This window comes from Megascapheus bottae, chromosome 17 (genome assembly GCF_031878675.1).
Source record: "Megascapheus bottae isolate mThoBot1 chromosome 17, mThoBot2.hap1, whole genome shotgun sequence".
Taxonomy (NCBI): domain Eukaryota; kingdom Metazoa; phylum Chordata; class Mammalia; order Rodentia; family Geomyidae; genus Megascapheus; species Megascapheus bottae.
Window position 1 is genome coordinate 44,388,691 of NC_143525.1, and position 20,353 is coordinate 44,409,043.

Consider the following 20,353-nt stretch of genomic DNA (forward strand, 5'->3'; position numbering starts at 1 on the left):
TGAAATCCCTTAACCTCCTTTGCTTGCTTGCTCTGTCAGGGCCTTTGTTAGCCTCCCTGCTCCACACCTACTCATCACACTGAGGTAAGCCTGCCAGCAGAGTGCAGGACCTTGGGGTGGGAGGCCTGACTTTGGGAAAACAGCTCAGCTTAGACTGATATCGTTTTTCGTTTGGTTTCCTTTTAGTTTGTTGAATGAGTGAGCAAGCAAACACGCAAGTGTGTGTGTGTGTGTGTGTGTGTGTGTGTGTGTGTGTACACATACTTTTGCCTAAGGCTTGAACTCAGGGCCTGGGCCCTATCCCTCCCTGAGGGCGCTATCCCCATCTGAGCCTTTCTTTGCTCAGGGCTAGTGCTCTACTTTTGGCTTTTTTGTGTGTGCTTAATTGGAGAAGAATCTCATGGACTTTCCTGCCTTCCCTGGCTGGCTTTGAACCATGACCCTCATATCTCAGTCTCCTGAATAGCTTAGAAGTACAGGCATGAACCACCAACTCCCAACCTATAGTTTCTTGAGAGATAAATTTCCCTCTTTTCTCTCAAAAGCACACTTCAGTATACTAGAACTGTCAGCCCCTGTGATGGGAGGCCAGTGGCCAGTTCTAGAAGGCTAAAGTCCTTGGACACACAGAAATTTCATTCTGTTGTCAGAACAACATTTCATACATGCCGTTACTCTCAGTATTGAAGACAGTCACTCTACCACTTCCTATAGCATACTGGGGTTCTTAGACATCTAAGGCTCCAGGCAGTTGTTAACTGTTTTACATTCCTATTGTCTTTCTTGGGCTCAAACTCTATTATTATTATTACTATTATTATTTTTTGTGGGTTGTGGGGCTTGAACTCTGGGCTTGAGTGCTGTCCCTGAGTTCAGCTCAAGGCTACCACCCTACCTCTTGAGCCACAGCCCCATTTCCTATTTTCTAGTGGTTAATCAGAAATGAGTCTCATGTTCTTTAGTGCCTAGGCTGGCTTTGAACCTCCATCCTCAGATCTCAGCCTCCTGGGTAGCTAGGATTACAGGTGTGAGCCACTGTACCTAGCTATTATTATTATTACTATTACTATTATTATTATTGCAAATACTGGGGTTTGAACTAAAGGCCTGAGCACTGTCATGGGCATTCTCAAGATTAGAACTCTACCACTTAAGCCACAGCATCACTTCTGGCTTTTTCTATGTATGTGTCACTGAAGAATTAGACCTAGGTCTTCATGCATATGCTAGGCAAGCACTCTACCATTAGGCCAAACTCGCAGCCCCTCAAACTCAGTTTTTTCTTTTTATAATTCTTTCTCTAGGATCTTCCTCTGGAGTGAAGGTGGTTGTAATGGTTAAAGGACAGTGAGCAGGATGCTTCCTCCAAAATCAGATATCTATAGTTTCTTCCGGGCTTTTCCTCCTTTTCCTTTCTCCTTGCCAAGGAAACTGGCCAGTCTAAGAAATGGAGAAGCTCTATTCATGCAGTTACTCTCACATCTTTTGTGCTGTCTATGCATATGAGCTCTTTCTTTTTTCTTTCAGAGCACAGACTTTTGAAATGTAAAAACAAAGAAAAGGCTCTTTGTTTCTCTTTTCTGTACCCTCTCACATGAAACAAATGGACACAGAACCCACTAGCTGCTGCCTGCATGGGTGGGGGTAGGGTGGCAGAGAGACATTAATCCATGCTATTAAAATTGATATTTTACCATACAAACAATCTGAATAAATAGCCTTAGACATATATTTAAACATGTAAAAAATATGTATAAATCAAAATATTTGCCTAAATGTTTTCCAACATAACTTGAATGTCTTTGCCTCTGTTTTTGGAATGCTTTTGTTATTGGGCTAGATCATCACTCTACTGTGAATTTTTGTGAGGTGCAAAAAAAATTGTCCTACCCCTTCACACCCTTTAGGATGGCTATTATTTTTAAATGGAAAATAACAGGCACTGGCAAAGATACAGAGAAACGGGAACTCTTTTGCATTGCTTGTGGGAATGTAAAGTGATGCAGATGCTGTGGAAAATAATTTAACAGTTCCTCCAAAAGTTAAACATAGAATTACCATATGGTCCTGCAATCCTACTCCTGGGTATATTCCCAAAAGAACTGAAAAGAGGGATGCAAATAGATAGTTGTACACTTGTATTCATAGCAGTATTGTTCACATTTGCCAAAAGGTAAAAGCAATCCAAAATGTCCATCAACAGATGAATAGATAAACAAAATGTGGTATGTACATACAACAGAATATTACTAAGCCTTAAAAAGGAATATAAGTCTAATACATGCTTCAGTGGGAACCCTAAAAATATGTTAACAAAAATAAGCCAGAGAGCTAGGAGTGGGGCCTACTGGTAAAGTGCTTGCCTAGCATGCGTGAAGCCCTGGGTTTGATTCCTCAATATCCCATACAAAGAAAAAGCTGCAAGTGGTGCTGTGGCTCAAGTGCTAGAGTGTTACCATTGAGAAAGCTCAAGGACAGTACTTGGGCCCTGAGTTCAAGCCCCAGGACTGGGAAAAAAAACATTCAAAAGGACAAATATTATATAATTCCACTATATAAGCAAAATCAGAGAAAGTGGAGAGGTGATTATCATGGCCTGATGTGGAACAGAAGAATGGGCAATAAATATTTCACATTAATTTAAGATTTAATTAATTTATTTGATATTTAGTATGCCCAGGATTTTCTTTTGCTGGTACTAGGGATTGAACTTAGAGACTTGGGAGAAACATATGTAACAGAGCCAGCCCCAGGAAGGAAGGGTATGCCTAGCTAGCCAGCCACATCACCTAAATCAGTCATGCTAATTCATGAGGTGACAGATGTTGTAGCTAAATAGCCCTACACATTCCTGATTTTAGGGATGTACTAAAATTCAGCCTGTGTACTATTTACATATATTGTACAAGTTGAAGTTAATAGTATATATGTTGAATACTTTTTTTGTTGTTGTTGGTCATAGGCTTGAACTCTGGGCCTAGGCTCTGTCCCTAAGCTCTTCAGCTCAAGGCTACCACCCTAACCCTGGCCTGGGAGTTGTCCCTGAGCTCTTTAGCTCAAAGCTACTACCCTATCCTTGAATTACAACCCCACTTCCCATTTTCCAGTGGTTAACTGTAGATGAGTCTCTAAGTCTTTAGTACCCAGGCTGGCTTTGAACCTCCGAAATCCTCTGATTTCAACTTCTTGAGTAGCTAGAATTACAGAGGTGAGCCATCTTGCCCAGCTCATTGAATACTTTTTTGATATAATATGTAGGTTAAAGTTCAGTCCATACTAAATATAACTTCCAAAAAATACTTGAACTATTATGTTTGGGAGAAGAAATAGCTCAAGCAAATGTTAGCCCTTGTTTTAGTTCAATTAGAAGAATGACATTATTGGAGAATAATGTAGGTATTAGAGACTACAATCAGCTGTGTTCAAATAGTGTGTTTAGCTGGGTACTGGCGGCTCACACCTGTAATCCTAGCTATTCATGGGGCTGAGATCTGAGGATCATGGTTCAAAGCCAGCCCAGACAGGAAAGTCTGTGAGACTCTTATCTCCACTAAACCACCAGAAAACCCAAGTAGTACTGTGGCTCAAAGTGGTAAAGCACTAGGTGTTTTTTTGTTTGTTTGTTTGTTTTTTGCCAGTCCTGAACTCAGGGACCACGCACTATCCCTAAGCTTCTTTTTTTTTTTTTTTTTTTGCCAGTCCTGGGCTTGAGCTCAGGGCCTGAGCACTGTCCTTGGACTTTCTCAAGGCTAGAGCTCTACCACTTGAGCCTCAGCACTACTTCCAGCTTTTTTTTTTTTTTCTATGTATGTGGCACCAAGGAATCGAACCCGGGTCTTCGTGAATGCTAGGCAAGCACTTTAACCACTAGGCCAAACTCCTGGCCCTATCCCTAAGCTTCTTTAGATCAAGGCTAGCACTCTACCACTTGAGTCACAGTGCCACTTCCAGCTTTTTCTGTATATGTGGTACTGGGGAATTGAACCCAGGGCTTCATGCATGTTAGGCAAGCGCTCTACTACTGAGCCACATTCCCAGTCCTGGAGCACTAGTTTTGAGCTAAAAAAATGAAGGGCCAATGCCCAGGGCCTATGACCAACAGAAAGTTCAAGCCCCATGACAAAAAGAAAAAGTAATATTTATTGAAATAAAGTCCAGGAGATGGAAATAGAGGATTTTTTTATAGTGTTTTTCTTTTCTTTTTGTCTTGTGTGTTGATTTATCTGTCTTTGGGAGAGACACAGAAATGCACCAGCAGTACTCACTAGATATCATGTTGAAAATGAGCTATACAGCTTGTGGGTGGGGGCAGGATAGAAAAACTGGAAAGAGAGAAAGGGACGAGGTGATATTCTCCAAAAAGTAATGGACTCATTACCTGACTTAAGTAACTGTAACTCCTCTATAGAGATCACCTTTATAATATCAATTTATTTTTTCTTAAAAAAATCAGCATACTGCCAGGTGCTGGTGGCTCACGCCTGTAATCCTTCTGACTCAAGGCTAAGATCTGAGGATGTTGGTTCAATAGCCAGCCACATTCCCAGGGCTTTTTTCTTTTTTTGGCGGGGCGGCGGTGTGTGTGTGTGGGGGTTGTTATGGGGCTTGAACTTGGCCTAGGCACTGTCCCTGATCTTTTCAGCTCAAGGCTACCATCCAGGGCCTGAACATTGTCCCTGAGTTCTTCAGCTCAAGGCTACACCCCCACTCTTGAGCCACACCCCCCTTCCCATTTTCTAGAGATTAATTGGAGATGAGTCTCAGGTCCTTTTGTGCCTGGGCTGGCTTTGTACCTCAATCCTCAATCCTCAATCCTCAGATCTCTGCCTCCTGAGTAGCTAGGATTACAGGCTTGAGCCACCACACCAGTTTTTTTTTTTTTTTTTTTTTTTTTTTTTTTTTTTTCCTAGTCTTGAGGCATGAACTCTGGGCCAGGGCACTGCCTTGAGTTGATCCATTAACACTGAAATACCAAGTGAAGGAAACCCATTCCAATTCCTTTAGAGTAAGGGTGGGAAAATTCTTTTCTGACAATGGTCATCTGAATGACATGCATTTGAATGACTTCATTTATGAACCATACAAATGATCAATACAGGTAAATAAGCATGAGCCAACTGGTAAACATACATGTCTGTCCTGTCAAGTACCAAATGATTTCAAGAGCCTTATGCTGCCTAACAGGGGTGGGAATGAAAAGGTCCCCACCCCTGCTTTAGAATTGAATAACAGGACATTATTACTATTATTATTGTTTTAGGATTTATGTTGTTATATGGTGACTAAGAGATTAACAATGTCAGTGACAATTACAGCAGCAATTTCCTTGTCGAGAACAGAACAGATATTGCATCAAGTTCTTTAAAGCACATATTTAGAAAATTAAGTTACATAAACAGCAGATGTTCAGGCAAATGAAGGAAAAGAGCTGAAACAAGTTCTCCTAGTTACTCAAGAATCCTTCCTTGAATACAGGACAGTTAATCCTTAGAGAAAACTGAAATCTTCACTTCTGTTTATCAAGAACTATCACAATCACCATTTAGCCTTTTAAATTTCATCCCTACACTGTTTGTGTTTCAGCCTATAATTAAGCTGAACTTCCATCCGATTTGGAGCTGAATTCTTTATCCTTTTATGTTTTTCTGTAAATTTTATTTGGATAATGAAATGTGGGGGTGGAGAAGGGAAAGAGAGCATTAGGTTTAGAATAAAATATCTGCACCTGTGAAAATACCCTGGTGCAATCGCTTGGTGTAATAAATACGAAAAAGTTCCAACAATGCAAATGGTTACAGGATGAATTGCAAGTTTCCTTCCTCTAGCTTCTGGACAGCGGGGTCTTCATCTGGGTGTAGGACTGGAGTCGAAGGAGGACTTGTAAACTTGATTAAACGAGTAATTCACTAAATAGTTTTCAACATATGAGTACACTATGCACTCTGCAGGGGAGAGGACCCTCAGTTTTTACCTGAAAACTCCAAAAAGGTCCCGATGCGGGACTCACTGAGAAAAAAACAAACCTACGTGCGCGAGTTAAGAACCCCGTGTGAAGGTCATCCCGCACAAAGTCCCCTTCTCGCCCCTCTCCCGCCCTCGGCAGAGAACAGGCTGCAGGTGGGAGACATCCTGCTCCCTCTAGCCAAGTTTTCCCCCCCGCCCCGCCCATCCCGCATTCCTTCTCTCCAGCGCGTCGGCGTCGCTGACGTCACGACGCCGCACACGCAGCCCCGCCCCTGCGGTGCCCGGCGCTGGGACGGAGCCCGGGTTCTCAAACCCGGAATGTGAGGCTCGGCTCGGCCCCCGCTCGGCTCGGCCTTCGCTCCTCTGGGCTCCGCTCCGCTCGGCTGTCCGCTCGGCTGTCCGCTCGGCTGTCCACCCGGCCCTGCCCCGCGCTTCCACACCAGGCCCTTGGTCCGCTTCCTCGGTCCCCCTTTTTTTTTTCCTCGCTTCGGGAGCAGCCGGGGCGGCCCTGCCCTTCAGCCGGGTGTCCGCGTGGCCGCCGCCGCCCCTCCGAATCCTCCGGGGCCGCAGAGGGGTTCGCTACGGAGGGAGGCGGGGGCCTTCGAGAGGCGGAGGCGGAGGAGGCGGAGGAGGAGGAGGGAAGGAAGATGGCGGCCGTGGAACTAGAGTGGATCCCAGAGACTCTCTACAACACCGCCATCTCCGCGGTCGTGGACAACTACATCCGCTCCCGCCGAGACATCCGCTCCTTGCCGGAGAATATCCAGTTCGATGTTTACTACAAGGTACGGGCCGTGGGCCTGCTCGCTGCGCCCCGGCCGCAGCCCCGCGGGCCGCACCCCCTTCCACGTCGGCGACCCCCCCGCAGTTAACCCCTCGCCCCCAGGGCTCGATCCGCCCGCCCCGGACGCGGCTGCTGCCGGGGCCGGCGTCACCCACTCTCCAGACCCCCGGGCTCCCAAGCTCCGAGGCCTGGACGTTTCTCGCGGATGAGTCGCGCCTCCTTTCGGCGTCCCCCTGCTACTCGGTGCCCCCCCTTAGGTCGGCCCCTCGCGGGGAAACTCCTCCATGGCGCCCCGTCCCACCCAGTCCTTCCCTTCGGGCTGTTTTCCGCCCTCTCGTCTCAAGGATCAGCTAGACTTTTTTCTGCTCTAGTCTTCCCTCCCCTTTCCCATCTCGCTGATTCCACCCCCACCCCCCTTTCCCCTGCTTCGTGTTCTTTCTCGTTTCTTAGTCTGTTCCCAAATCCTAGGGGAATTATAGGTGGGTTTTTTTTTGGGGGGGAGGGGGTTGTTTGTAAGTCCGTGTGATTTATTTGGTGGTGGTTTATACTTGTTATTTTTCCCCCATTAATGGGAGTGTTAGTCGACTGAAAAAAAGTGGTATTTCCTTAAAAAAAACACTAAAATTTTAAATTACATATATGCATTTGAAAGTTGCAATCTTGCCGCATCCCTGAATCGCTCTCCCACCCCCACCCCCCCAAAAAAAATCTGAACAGAAAGTCTCCATACCTCTCTCCAAGGAGTTTCAAGGGTAAGTGTCCTTAGAGGTGGACAGTTTTGCAGTGTTTTAAGAGGGAGGGGAATTTTATGGACTCGGAGCCTCCCTTTTCCTCTCCTCCACATTTGAATGTGAACACTGGATTTATTATTCAGTTCTCCTTGCCATGAATCAGTGTGGATAACTCCAGTCTGCAGTAGCCACCCTTGCAAAATATGACCTGAAGTAGAAGGGGATTTTTTTTTTTAAGGTTTTAAGCACTTCCTCTTATTTGTAAGTTGGCTGGAACAGTGTAAACCGATATTTAACAGATGTGTATGCTCTTCTATATGTCCAGTGTTGTGGCAGTTGTTTTACTGGGAAGATTGCCTGCTTTCTTAAACCTCAGAATATTTTTTTTCAGAATTTGCAACTGACGTGGTGCATTCTAAATCCTGCTGCTTTGCACCAGTTCTAACAATTGCAATTATTTTCCTCCTGAATATTTGGGGATTTGTTTTAGGCATGCATACTGTTGTGGATTTAGAGGAAAATTTCCATTCTTTCTAGATTTTTTTTTGATACATTGATTTACTTTTTATGTGTACTTAAGGAAATTTTTTTGCAGTAAGAAACATTTCTCCCCAAGGGCAAATTAAATTTTCCTTTTCAACCTGGAAAACTGCAACTTTGTGCTATTTCTGTACATTTCATTAAGTCATGTGTGAACTTGTTCGCTTTATAGAGGAACTCACTGGGAATTTAGTAGTAGTCTTGCTAATTGAATTCCCTCAAAGTACTTGAGTATCTTTTAGGAATGTCCACAGAACGTCCACATCTAATTGAAGTTCTTCCTTGAAGATTATTATTAGGGAATGTGAACAGATGTCGCTTTTGTCTCTTTTTTTTGTCTCACATAATTCAATTTTAATATTGTTTCTTTTTAGTGTTTGTGCTTCTTTATAGTTTTATACCTATTGTAAATATGGCACTGTTCTAAGATTAAGGAGGTATTTGATCTGTGCCCTGCACTGTTATGGGTTTGTGTGTGTGCTGGGTCTCAGGCTTGAACTAGGGGGGCTGGGCATTGTCCCTGAGCTTTTTTGTTAGAGCTAAATCTCTCACATCTCAGCTTTGGGGGTGGGGAGGGGAGGATGTTTAATTGGCCTTAAGAGTCTCAAGGACTTTACTTCCTGGCTGGCTTTTGACTTGTGATCTCAGATCTCAAGGTCTTGAATACCTAGGATTATAGATGTGAGGCACCATTGCCAAGCCCAGAACTTTTTATTAGCTCCAATAGAAATAGGGTGAAAGTCAATGAATCTTGACCCTTCTCTCTTTTGGAGGTGGGGGTGGTAGTAGGGTATAAAATCCAGGGCCTTGGTCAGGTACAGTGGCTCATGCCTGTAATCCTAGCTACTCAGTAGCTTTTGTGCCAGCATGGGCACAAAAGGACCTGAAACTCTTATCTCCAATTAACCTGCAGAAAACAGGAAGTGGGGCTTGGCTCAGAGGGTAGGGCAGTAGCCTTGAGCTGAAGAGTTTGGGGACAGCACAGGCCAAGTTCAAACCCTAAGACCCCCGCACACACACAAAAGAACTCAAAGAACTCAGGGCCTTGCTTCTTGCTTAGCTTCTTTGCTCTGCCATTGCTGTACTTCGACATTGCTTTGCCACTGCACTCACACCTCCAACCCTGCTTTTGGCTGGTTATTTTGGAGCTAGTATAGTGGGTTTTTCTGTCCCACTATCCTGGAACCCAGATCCTCTAGATTGCAGCTTCCTGAGTAGGATTACAGGCATAAGCCATCAATATTAGAAAGGACTCCTGTCTATGGAAATACAAGAAGGAAAAATTTAAACACTATACCAGTTTATACCAGTTCATAAAACAGGTACTTCTAAAGCACTTTCAATTTACATACAAATGTAGTACTCATACCCTCCCAACTTGTAAAAACTTAAGGAGATAAACTGTTTCTTGTTTCCAGTTTTCCCCACTTTAGAATCAAAGAGAAGCTATCAGATCTCTCTGATAGTACTAACAACAATTTTGCCTATAATCATTAATTGGAATGATTATGGACAAAATTGTTATTTTTTGGATCAAGATTTCCCAAGCTTTTTGAGTGGTATATTCTAGGATTACTGTGTTTATTTTGGTCAATATCTTCAGCTGAAGGCACATAGTCATAGAATTCATTAGTCTAGAGCTGTGGGATTAATAAGATGAAATAGGAATGTTGACTGCTCCCTAAGGAAAAGGATAAATAAGTTGTTGAGTAGTGTATAAAATAAATATGAAGTGGCCAGGTGCTGGTGGCTCACATCTATAATCCTAGCTACCCAGGAAGCTGAGATCTGAGGATCATGGTTTGAAACCAGCCCCTACAGGAACACTCGGGGACACTCTTCATTTAACCACCAGAAAACTGGAAGTGGTGCTGTGACTCAAAAGTGGTAGAGTGCTAGCTTTGAGTTAGCCCAGGCCTTGAGTTCAGGCCCTACAACCTACTGACCAACCAACAAATAAGTGATTTAATGTTGAGTACCAGTGGCTCACACCTGTAATCCTAGCTGCTCAGGAAGCTGAGATCTGGGGATCTCAGTTCAAAGTCAGCTCAGGCAGAAAAGTCCCGATGAGACTTATCTCCAAGTGGCACTGTGGCTCAAGTGGTAGAATGCTAGCCTTGAGCACAGAGAGGCTCAGGGACATGGCCCAGGCCTGGAGTTCAAGCCTCACAACCACACACACACACACACACACACGCCCAGGCCTGGAGTTCAAGCCCCACAACCACACACACACACACAAAAGTGAGTTTAAAAAAAAAAAAGCCATTAGGCTGGGAGTTTGGCCTAGTGGTAGAGTGCTTGCCTCACATGCACAAAGACCAGGGTTCGATTCCTCAGTACCACATACACAGAAAAAGCTGGAACTGGTGCTGTGGCTCAAGTGGTAGAGCGCTAGCCTTGAGAAAGCCCAGGACTGGCAAAAAACAAAAAAACACCATTAGACTATATTAACAAGTCTTTTCTCTTTTTGTCTTCTTCACTGTACATAAAGTATTAGTTCTAAATTAGAGTTGGGAAAATAATATTTCTTTATCTGAGGCCTGTGAGGAATAGTTGTCCATAATTGAAGAGGTGAGGGAAGCGGGGGGGGGGGGGGGGGCAAGGAGTAAGGATTGTGCATTTTTGTAGGAAAGTTGCAAATGGCTACTGAGGTACATGAGAAGGGTACTGGATGAAAATTATGTAAAAGAATTTATAGGCAATAAATATATGATTAAATAAAATAGTGATATTTCAAGCCAGGTGCTGTGGCTCACGCCTGTAATCCTAGCTACTCAGGAGGCTGAGATCTGAGGATCAAGGTTCAAAGCCAGCCAGGGCACAAAAGGACCTAAGACTCTTTTATCTCTAAGTAACCTCTAGAAAATGGGAAGTGGGGCTGTGGCTCAAGAATAGGGTGGTATCCTTGAGCTGAAGAGCTCAGGGACAACACCCAGGCCAAGTTCAAGCCCCATGTCCCACCAAAAAAATTAGTGGTTTTGATTTTGATTTTGATTTTTTTTTTTTTTTTTTTTTTGGTCGCTAGTGGGGCTTGGACTCTGGGCCTGGACGTTGTCCCTGAGCTCTTCAGCTCAAGGCTACCAACCTAGCCCTTAAGCCACAGCACCACTTCGGTTTTCTAGTGGTTAATTGGAGATAAGAGTCTTATGGACTTTAGTACCAGATTTTAGTGCCTGAGCTGGCTTTGAACCGCAATCCTCAGATCTTGGCCTCCTGAGTAGCTAGGATTACAGGCGTGAGCCACCATGCTCACCTTTTTTTCTTTATTTTGATATAGAAATAGACAAACCCAACTAAAGAATTATAGAGCTGCATTCATATTGAAAGCAAAAAGATTGAGGGTGCTGTATTCTATAAAGAATGAAGTTTACAATCCTTTATAATGAGTGCTGAATACTCTATTTTGTGTCCTTTCCAAAGATAAAAGTTTCCATAGAATTAAATTTGATTAGGTAGAAAGTTATTTTCATAATCTTTTTTTTTTCTAGTCCTGGGACTTGAACTCAAGGCCTGGACACTGTCCTTGAGCTTCTTTAGCACAAGGTTAGCACTCTGCCACTTGAACCATAGCACCATTTCCAGCTTTTTCTGTGTATGTGGTATGGAGGAATTAAACCCAGGGCTTTATGCATGCTAGGCAAGCACTCTACCACTAGGTGACATTCCCGGTCCCCATTTCATATAAAGAGCTCATAGGCTCAGTAAGATGAGAACTCAGTTTATGGGATAAAGGAATTTAAAACAACATAAATAAAGGATGGGAGCCTAGTGGTAGAGTGATCGCCTAGCATGTACGAAGCTCTGGGTTCGATTTTCTGGCACCACATACACAGAAGAAGCTGAAAGTGATGCTGTGGCTCAAGTGGCAGAGCGATGGTTTTGGCCTTGAGGAAACTAAAGGATAGTACCCAGACCCTGAGTTCAAGCCCCAGGACTGGCCAAAAGAAAAAAAAAAAAAAGAACATTAGTTGACTGTGTTGTGTAAAGAATAGGCTATTAGTATGTTATGAGGTCATCCTGGTTTAAACAGTGAGGTTTATTGCAATTTCAGTTAGATTCTAGAATTTACTTTATATAAGAAACTGATTGAGTACCGGGAGTTTGGCCTAGTGCTAAGAGTGCTTGCCTAACATGCACGAAGGCTCGGGTTCCATTCCTTGGTACCACATGAGACTCTTATCTCCAAAAAACTACTAAGAAAAAGCTGAAAGTAGTAGTGCCGTGGCTCAAGAGATAGGGTACTTGCCTTGAGCACAGAGAGGTTCAAGGGCAGAGCAAAAGTTTATCTCTTAAAAACATAGTAGTCTAGAAAGAAACCAAAGCTTATTTAACTTTTTTTTTTTTTTGCCAGTCCTGGTCCTTGAGCTCAGGGCCTGAGCACTGTCCTTGGGCATTCTCAAGGCTAGAGCTCTACCACTTGAGCCTCAACACCATTTCCGGCTTTTTTCTATGTATATGTGGTACTCTACTACTAGGCCAAACTCCCAGACCACTTAACATTTTACTATAAAAAGTTAATGGGACAATGTTAATTTCAAATCAGTGGGAAAAAACTTAAATGCCTTGAATAACTGGCTTCTTTGGGAAATAGTTTTCATACCATATAATAAAATAAATGTAATTTAAATATTTAAATATGACTATTAAGATCCTAAAAGTCATAGAATAAATTATTAGAGATGAGTCTGTAATTCCCATTTCCTGCATGGGGAGCAGAAAATGTTTTTCATTTTTTTCTATTTCACCACACTTTAACACTGTTATAAAATCCTTGCTAAACATTCAAAAAATCCCTGCTAAACTTTAAAAAAATATTAGGTCAGTATTTTAGAGTGAGATATGACTGAAATTTGTTTTTAAAATAATTTTCAGGTCTTTTTTTTTTTTTTTTGTGGGTCATGGTGTTTGAACTCGGCTTGGATGCTGTCCCTGAGCTCAGGTCCTTTTGTGCCCAGGCTGGCTTTGAACCTTGATCCTCAGATCTCAGCCTTCTGAGTAGTTAGGATTATAGCGTAAGCCACTGAGCCTGGCTAAGGTAATTTATAAATAACAAATATAAAACACAAAAATGCATGAAACATGAAGACTTAACGTTACTCATCTTGTCAGAATTACGATACCTTCTTGGATTTGGGAAAACTTTTCTAACCAAAAAATCAAGAGCAGGAAAAGAAATTGATACTTTGTAGTACTTAAAATAGGAAAACCACATTTTATGAAGACAGTGCAAATGGAATTTCGCAGATAAAACCTTTGTAATATAGAAAGAGCTAATATAAATTACTGTGAAAAAGACAACCAACAACACATGTGCTGAAGACCTGACTAGCCAGCCAATTTATATAACTGGCAATAGAGAAAATAGGAAAAACTGGCTAATAAACACCCAAGAATGCACAAGCGAAGTGTAGTATCAGACCAAAGTAATCATGAAGAAGAAACAGAATCAGTAGAATTTATTTTGCTGAATACTTAGCACTATTAATACATTATTAGCACACTGATAAGGCAAATAGATCAGTGGAACAAACCAGCTCAGAAAAAGACTAACAGGTAAACTGTCAAGTGGCTTATGATAAAAGTTAGAACAAGGAGGAGTGGGTAGCTTACACCTGTAAGCCTAGGTACTCAGGAGACTGAGTTCTGGGGATTGCCTTTCAAAGCCAACCCAGGCACAAAAGTCCATGAGACTCTTACCTCTAATTAACCCCCAGAAGAGCTGAGAAACAGTGCCCCAGGCCAGAATTCAAGCCCCACAACTGACCTCCAAAAAAAAAAAAAGCTGGGCTCCAGTGGCTCACACCTGTAATCCTAGCTACTCAGGAGGCTGAGATCTGAGGATCGAGGTTCAAAGCCAGCCTGGCTAAAGTCTGTGAGACTCTTACCTACAATTAACCACTAGAAAACTGGAAATGGCACAGTAGCCCAAGTGGTAATGTGCTAGCCTTGAGGTGAAGAGCTCAGGGACAGTGCCAAGGTCCAGAGTTCAAGCCCCAGGACTGAAAAAGAAAAGAAAAAAGAATCAGTGTAAAAAGGGGCTGACAAAATGGTTCAATTGGTAGAGTTCCTGCTTAGCAAATGAAAGTCTGAATTCAATCCCAACACAGAGGGAGAGAGAGAGAATTTTAGGGGAGGGGTTGGTCATGGGGCTTGCACTTAGGGCCTGAGCACTGTCTCTGAGCTCTTCAAGCTCAAGGCTGGAATTCTACCACTTGAGTCACAGCACCATTTCCAGTCTTTTCAATGAATGTGATACCAAGGAATGGAACCTGGGTATTCATTCATGCTAGGCAAGCTTTCTACCACTTACCACTAGGTCAAACTCCTGGCCCCTGTTATTAACTTTTTTTTTGTGGGTCATGGGCCTGGGGGCTGTCCCTGAGCTGTTCAGCTCAAGGCTACTGTCCTACCCCTTGAGTCACAGCCCCACTTCCGCTTTTCTAGTGATAATTGGAAGTAAGAGTCTCAAGATCTTTAGGGCTGGCTTTGAACCATGATCCTTAGATCTCAGCCTCCTGAGTAACTAGGATTACAGACATAAGCCACTGTGCAGGGCGCAGGGCTCTGTTATTAACTTTTGGGGTGGGGGGTGCAATGCCGGGCTTGAGCTCAGGGCCTGAGCGCTGTCCTTGAACTTTCAAGGCTAGAGCTCTACCACTTGAGCCTCAGCACCACTTCTTGCTTTTTTCTATGTGTGTGGTACCAAGGAATCGAACCTGGGTATTCATGCATGCTAGGCAAGCACTTTAACCACTAGGCCAAACTCCCAGCCCTGTCATTAACTTTCTAAGCCCTATTACCTGGTCCCCTCTCCCCTCAAGCAAAACTTGATAGAAGATTAAAGTGTGACAAGGAATTGGAGAAACCAGTACTACCAAACTTTTGTAATAATCGAGGTGAAAGATGATGACAGGTGGAAAACTTGAGACATTGAATCCTAGTCCATAGATGTAAACATTTTATTATTGGCAGTCATTTCAGATTTTTGTATGTATGTATTTGTGACATGGGAATATAGTATATAAACAATGAAATTATATTACCACAACTCTCTGAGAATGTGTTTTCTTTCATGGAGTTACTATCAGTCCTGAGCTTTTTTACTATTTAATGACTCACAGTTTCCAAACAAAATGAAATATATAAATTTCCTGTGTGTGTATGTATATGTGCTTATTTGTATGATTACTTTGTTATAGTTGTTTTTTTCTTTTTTTTTTTTTTTTTACCAGTCCTGGGCTTGAGCTTAGGGCTTGAGCACTGGCCTTGGGCTTTCCTCAAGGCTAGAGCTCTACCACTTGAGCCTCAGCACCACTTCCGGCTTTTTTCTATGTATGTGGTACCGAGGAATCGAACCCGGGTCTTCATGCATGCTAGACAAGCACTCTACCACTAGGCCAAACTCCCGGCCCCCAGTTGTTTTTTTCTTTTTTGAAAAATGGAATATAGTTGGCGCAGTGGCTCACCCTGTAATCTTAGCTACTCAGGAGGCTGAGTTCTGAGAGTCAAGGTTCAAAGCCAGCCGGGCACAAAAGGACCTGAGCCTCTTGTCTCCAGTTAACCTCTAGAAAATGGGAAGCTGGGTTTGGCTCAAGGGTAGGGCGGTAGCCTTGAGCTGAAGAGCTCAGGGACAGCGCCTAGGCCCAGAGTTCAAGCCCCATGACCAAAAAAAAAAAAAAAAAACCCAAAATATAGTGTCCTGAAACTCACTATGTAATTCAGGCTGAGTTTGAAGCCAGCTGACTACTTAGTGAGACTTTTTCTCAAATTTAAAAAAAAAAAAGATAAGGCTGGGAGTTTGGCCTAGTGGTAGAATGCTTGCCTAGCACCCACAAAGACCTAGGTTCAATTCCTCCGTAGAGCTCTAGCTTTGAGAAAACCCAAGGGCAGTGCTTAAGCCCTGAGTTTCAGCCCCAGGACTGGCCAAAAAAAAGGGGGTGGGAGTAGAATTAAGTTCTTTCTTTTTTTTTTTTCTTCTAATTATATGATTTTTAAGCAGGTGATTTTATAGAGTGGAAGTTAAATTTAAAATCATAATGTTGGTTTTTTTTTTTTTTTTATTTCAGCTTTACCAACAGGGGCGCTTATGTCAACTGGGCAGTGAATTTTGTGAATTGGAAGTTTTTGCTAAAGTATTGAGAGCTTTGGATAAAAGGTAAATCTGTGTGTGTGTGTGTGTGTGTGTGTGTGTGTGTTGCCCAGAAATATTTGTCTCTGTCCTGCTGCTTCAGCCTCTTAAGTAGGTGGGATTAGTTGTATATCATAGTACTTGGTAATAGATTCTTTTAAAAAAGAAAACATTTTTAAAAGTTTGTGGTAGGCGCTAAGAGTTTGGCCTAGTGGTAGAGTGCTTACCTAGCATGCACGAAGACCTAGGCTTGATTTCTTGGTACCATATACATAGAAAAAAGCCACAAGTGGTGCTGTAGATCAAGTGGTAAAGCTCTAGCCTTGAGAAAGCCCAAGGCCAGTGCTCAGGCCCTGAGTTCAAAAAAAGCTTGTGGTAAAATGGGCTGGCAATGACACAAGTGGCATAGCACCTGCCTAGCAAGTGTTATGCCCCATATACTTTAAAAAAAAAAAAAAAAAAAAGATGGCACCAGGTACCAGTGTGGCTCACACCTGTAATCCTCAGGAAGCTGAGACCTGAGGATCAAGACCAACCTGGGCACTAAAGTCCAGGAGACTAGTCTCTAATTAACCACCGGAAAAATGGAAGTGGCCTGTGGCTCAAAGTGATGGACTGCTGCCCTTGTGCTGAAGCGCTCAGGGATAGCATCTAAGCCCTGAGTTCAAGCCCTATGACCAACAACAGCAAAAAAAAAAAAAAAGTGGCAAAATACAGATATATAGGTTATATTAAATTTAACGCCCATTCCTTTTTTTTGTACTGGTCCTGGTCAGGGCCTCCGTGTGCTGTTCCTAAGCTTTTGTGCTCAAGACCTCTACTGTGGCTCCATTTGAGTCACAGCTCCACTTCCACTTCCAGCTTTTTGGTAATTAATGGGAGATAAGAATCTCACAGAAGTCAGATAGCAGTGGCTCACACCTATAATCCTAGCTACTCAAGAGGCTGACATTTGAGGCTGGTGGTTCAAAGCCAGCCTTGGCAGAAAGGTCCCTGTGATACTCTTAATCTCCAATTAGCCCTTCAAAAACCAAAAGTGGAACTGTGGATCAAAGTGGTAGAGCACTAGCCTTGGGCAAAAAAGCTCAGGCACAGTTTCCATTCCCTGAGTTCAAGCCCCATAACCAACGTTAGAACCCAAGCTAAATTTACCACTCTTAAGCAGTTATGTCAGGGCCATTAAATTTATTTGCCTTCCATCAGCACTATCCATTTCCAAAGTATTTTTAGTATCCAAACAAAAACCACTGTGGTCATTAAATAATAACTTATTTAATATCCATGTAATCACTGTTCTGCTTTTTTGTATGAAAATACTCTCAATTCCCTTAATTATATGTCTAGGTATATATACAGGGTGACCTCATGTTTGCCTTTCTTGAGCATCTGTTACATTTTTTTCAAACAGGTATACTATTTTATATTGCTCTTACCAGTGTGTAAGGGTTTAGCTTTTTTACACTTTGCCTATACATTTAATTTTTATTTATTTATTTTGCTGCCTCTACTTAAAAAATATTCTATTGGACATGAAATGATAATTCACTCATTAATTATAAGTTTATAATCCTCAACTCACTAATTAGAGTAAACATCTTGTGTTTATTGGCTTTTTATGTATGTATGTATGTATGTATGTATGTAGCTCTTTTTTGTTTTTGGTTCCAGTATTGGGGCTTGAACTCAGTGTTTGGGTGCTATCTTTGAGGTTTTTATTTGATAGCAGTCTACCACCTGGGCCATAACTCCACTTCCAGCCTTTTTGATGGTTAGTTGGAGATAAGAGAAGCCAGGCACAGTTGGCTCATACCTGTAATCCTAGCTACTCAGGAGGCTGAGATCTGAGAATCACAGTTTAAATTCAGTCACAGGAAAGTCTGTGAGACTCTTTCAATAACCACTAGAAAACCGGAAGTGGCACGTTGGCTCAAAGTGGTGAAGCACTAGCATGAGCAAAAGAGCTCAGGAACAATGCATAGGCCCAGAGTTTGAAACTTTCATAGACATTTCTGTCTGTGCTTGCTTGGAACTATGATCTTTAAATCTCAGCCTTTGAGTAGCTAAGGTTACAGGCATGGGCCACTGGTGCCCGGCAATATATCTTCTTAGTTATAATTGGATTGCATTTTTATTCTTGAAATATTTTTTGGTGCTGGTTCTTGCTGGGTTTTTTGGTTCAAGGCTGTGTCTCTTCCATTTGAGCCATATTTCTACTTCTGGCCTTTTGCTAGATAGTTTGAGATAAATGTCACACAAATTTATCTGATTGAACTGGCTTTGAACTGGAATCTTGAGATTTCAGCCTCCTGAGTACCCAGGATTACAGATGATTACAGATATGAACTGTTGGTATCTGGTTATAATTGATTCTTTTTGTGTGGGGGGGGATCATAGGGCTTGAACTCACCCTAGACTCTGTCCCTGAGCTCTTCAGCTCAAGGCTACTTCCCTACCCCTTGAGTTGCAGTGCCACTTCCTTAATTTTTTTTTTGTCTGTGGTGAGGCTTGAACTCTGGGCCTGGGCATTGTCCCTGAGCTCTTCAACTGAAGGCTACTGCCCTACTCTTGAGCTAAGCCCCACTTCCCCTTTTCTGTAGATTAATTGAAGATAAGAGTCTTAGGTCCTTTTGTGCCCAGGCTGGCTTTGAACCTTGATTCTCAGATCTCAGCCTCCTGAGTAGCTAGGATTACAGGCTTGAGCCACCTGGCCTGACAATTAATTCTTAAAGCTGCTTTTATTTTATTTACTTATTTATTGCCAGTCCTAAGCTTGAGCTCGGCCTGAGCACTGTCCTTGGACTTTCTCAAGGCTAGAGCTCTACCACTTGAGCCACAGCACCACTTCTGGCTTTTTTGTTTCTATGTATGTGGTACTGAGGAATCAAACCCAGATTTTAGGCAAGCACTCTACCTCTAGGCCAAACTCCTGGCCCTGGCCCAGGGTTTTTTGTTTTTTTGTTTTTTTTTAAATACCAGTTCTGGGCCTGAACTCAGGGCCTGAGCACTGTCCTTGGGCTTTCTCAAGGCTAGAGCTCTACCACATGAACCACAGCCACACTTCCAGCTTTTTCTATGTATGTGATACTGAGGAATGGAACCCAGGTCTTCATGCATGCGAGGCAGGCACTCTACCACTAGGCCAAATTCCTGGCCCTGTTTTTTCTTTTTCCTTATTATAAGATATTTCTGGATCAGATATAAAGTAAACAAAAGCTTATGAAGACATATACTATGTGGGGGTGGGGGGGAGGGAAATGGGGACCAAGACATGTGAAAGGGTATCAATGTATGGGAATTAATGCACCATCTATCTGGCAAATATCATGTAACCCTTCTATTAATTACAATAAAAAATATATGAAAAAAAGACATATACTATGTATAACAATTAGTAATTGGGGAGACCAGGCCCAGCACTGCCCCTCTTCTTGTACATTAATTTAACAATGAATACTGTATGGGACAAAGGCAAGTACCTGTGCCAGTGCCTGCCAAATGACCATTCTGTAGAAGTGCACCTTGCAGTGAGTTCCCAAGCCCCTTTCCACTTAGATCTTGAAGGACTTCTGCTTCACCCCAGTACAACCTAGCACCCCCCCATCCCCTAGCCCCATCATGGGACAAACTCTCTAAAAGGACAAAAAATAAGTTATCTGTATAAAATAACCTTTCCTTCTCTTTCAGACATTTGCTTCATCATTGTTTTCAGGCTTTGATGGATCATGGTGTTAAAGTGGCTTCAGTCTTGGCTTACTCGTTCAGCAGACGGTGCTCTTACATAGCAGAATCAGATGCTACAGTCAAGGAAAAAGCCATTCAGGTTGGCTTTGTTTTAGGTAAGAATTGGTAAGATAGGATTTTATTCTGTCGTGGGCTCAAAATTAACTTGCTAACAGCAAAGGATTCCTCCAGGTTTCTCAAAGTCTACATAGAAAAGTTATGAAGAAACAATCAGAATAACTAGTTGTGATTTATTGAACACTCTGTGTCAAGCACCATACTAGGTATTTAAATAGTATCTTTTTAAATCCTCACAGCATTCCAGTGAACTGATAGTATTTATAGCATTTTACATATGAGGAAATAAGACTCTGAAAACTTGAGTAACTGGATCAAGTCACATATCAAATAGTGAGCTAAGTTTAGAATCTTGTGTCTATAATTCTGAAGCACATACATTTCTACCATGTCATTCTGCTACCA

General features: G+C 42.5%; 1 protein-coding gene across 1 annotated transcript in view; it reads left to right on the top strand.

Annotated features, from left to right (window-relative positions):
- Positions 1 to 6,256: 6,256 nt before the first annotated feature.
- Positions 6,257 to 20,353, top strand: part of Appbp2 (amyloid beta precursor protein binding protein 2) — a 39,990-nt gene continuing 25,893 nt past the window's right edge. The window contains exons 1-3 of the mRNA XM_090351175.1: positions 6,257 to 6,749; positions 16,089 to 16,177; positions 19,835 to 19,986. Of these exons, the coding sequence (XP_090207301.1) occupies positions 6,612 to 6,749; positions 16,089 to 16,177; positions 19,835 to 19,986 (379 nt within the window). The 5' untranslated portion in view covers positions 6,257 to 6,611. The remainder of the gene's footprint in view (positions 6,750 to 16,088; positions 16,178 to 19,834; positions 19,987 to 20,353) is intronic.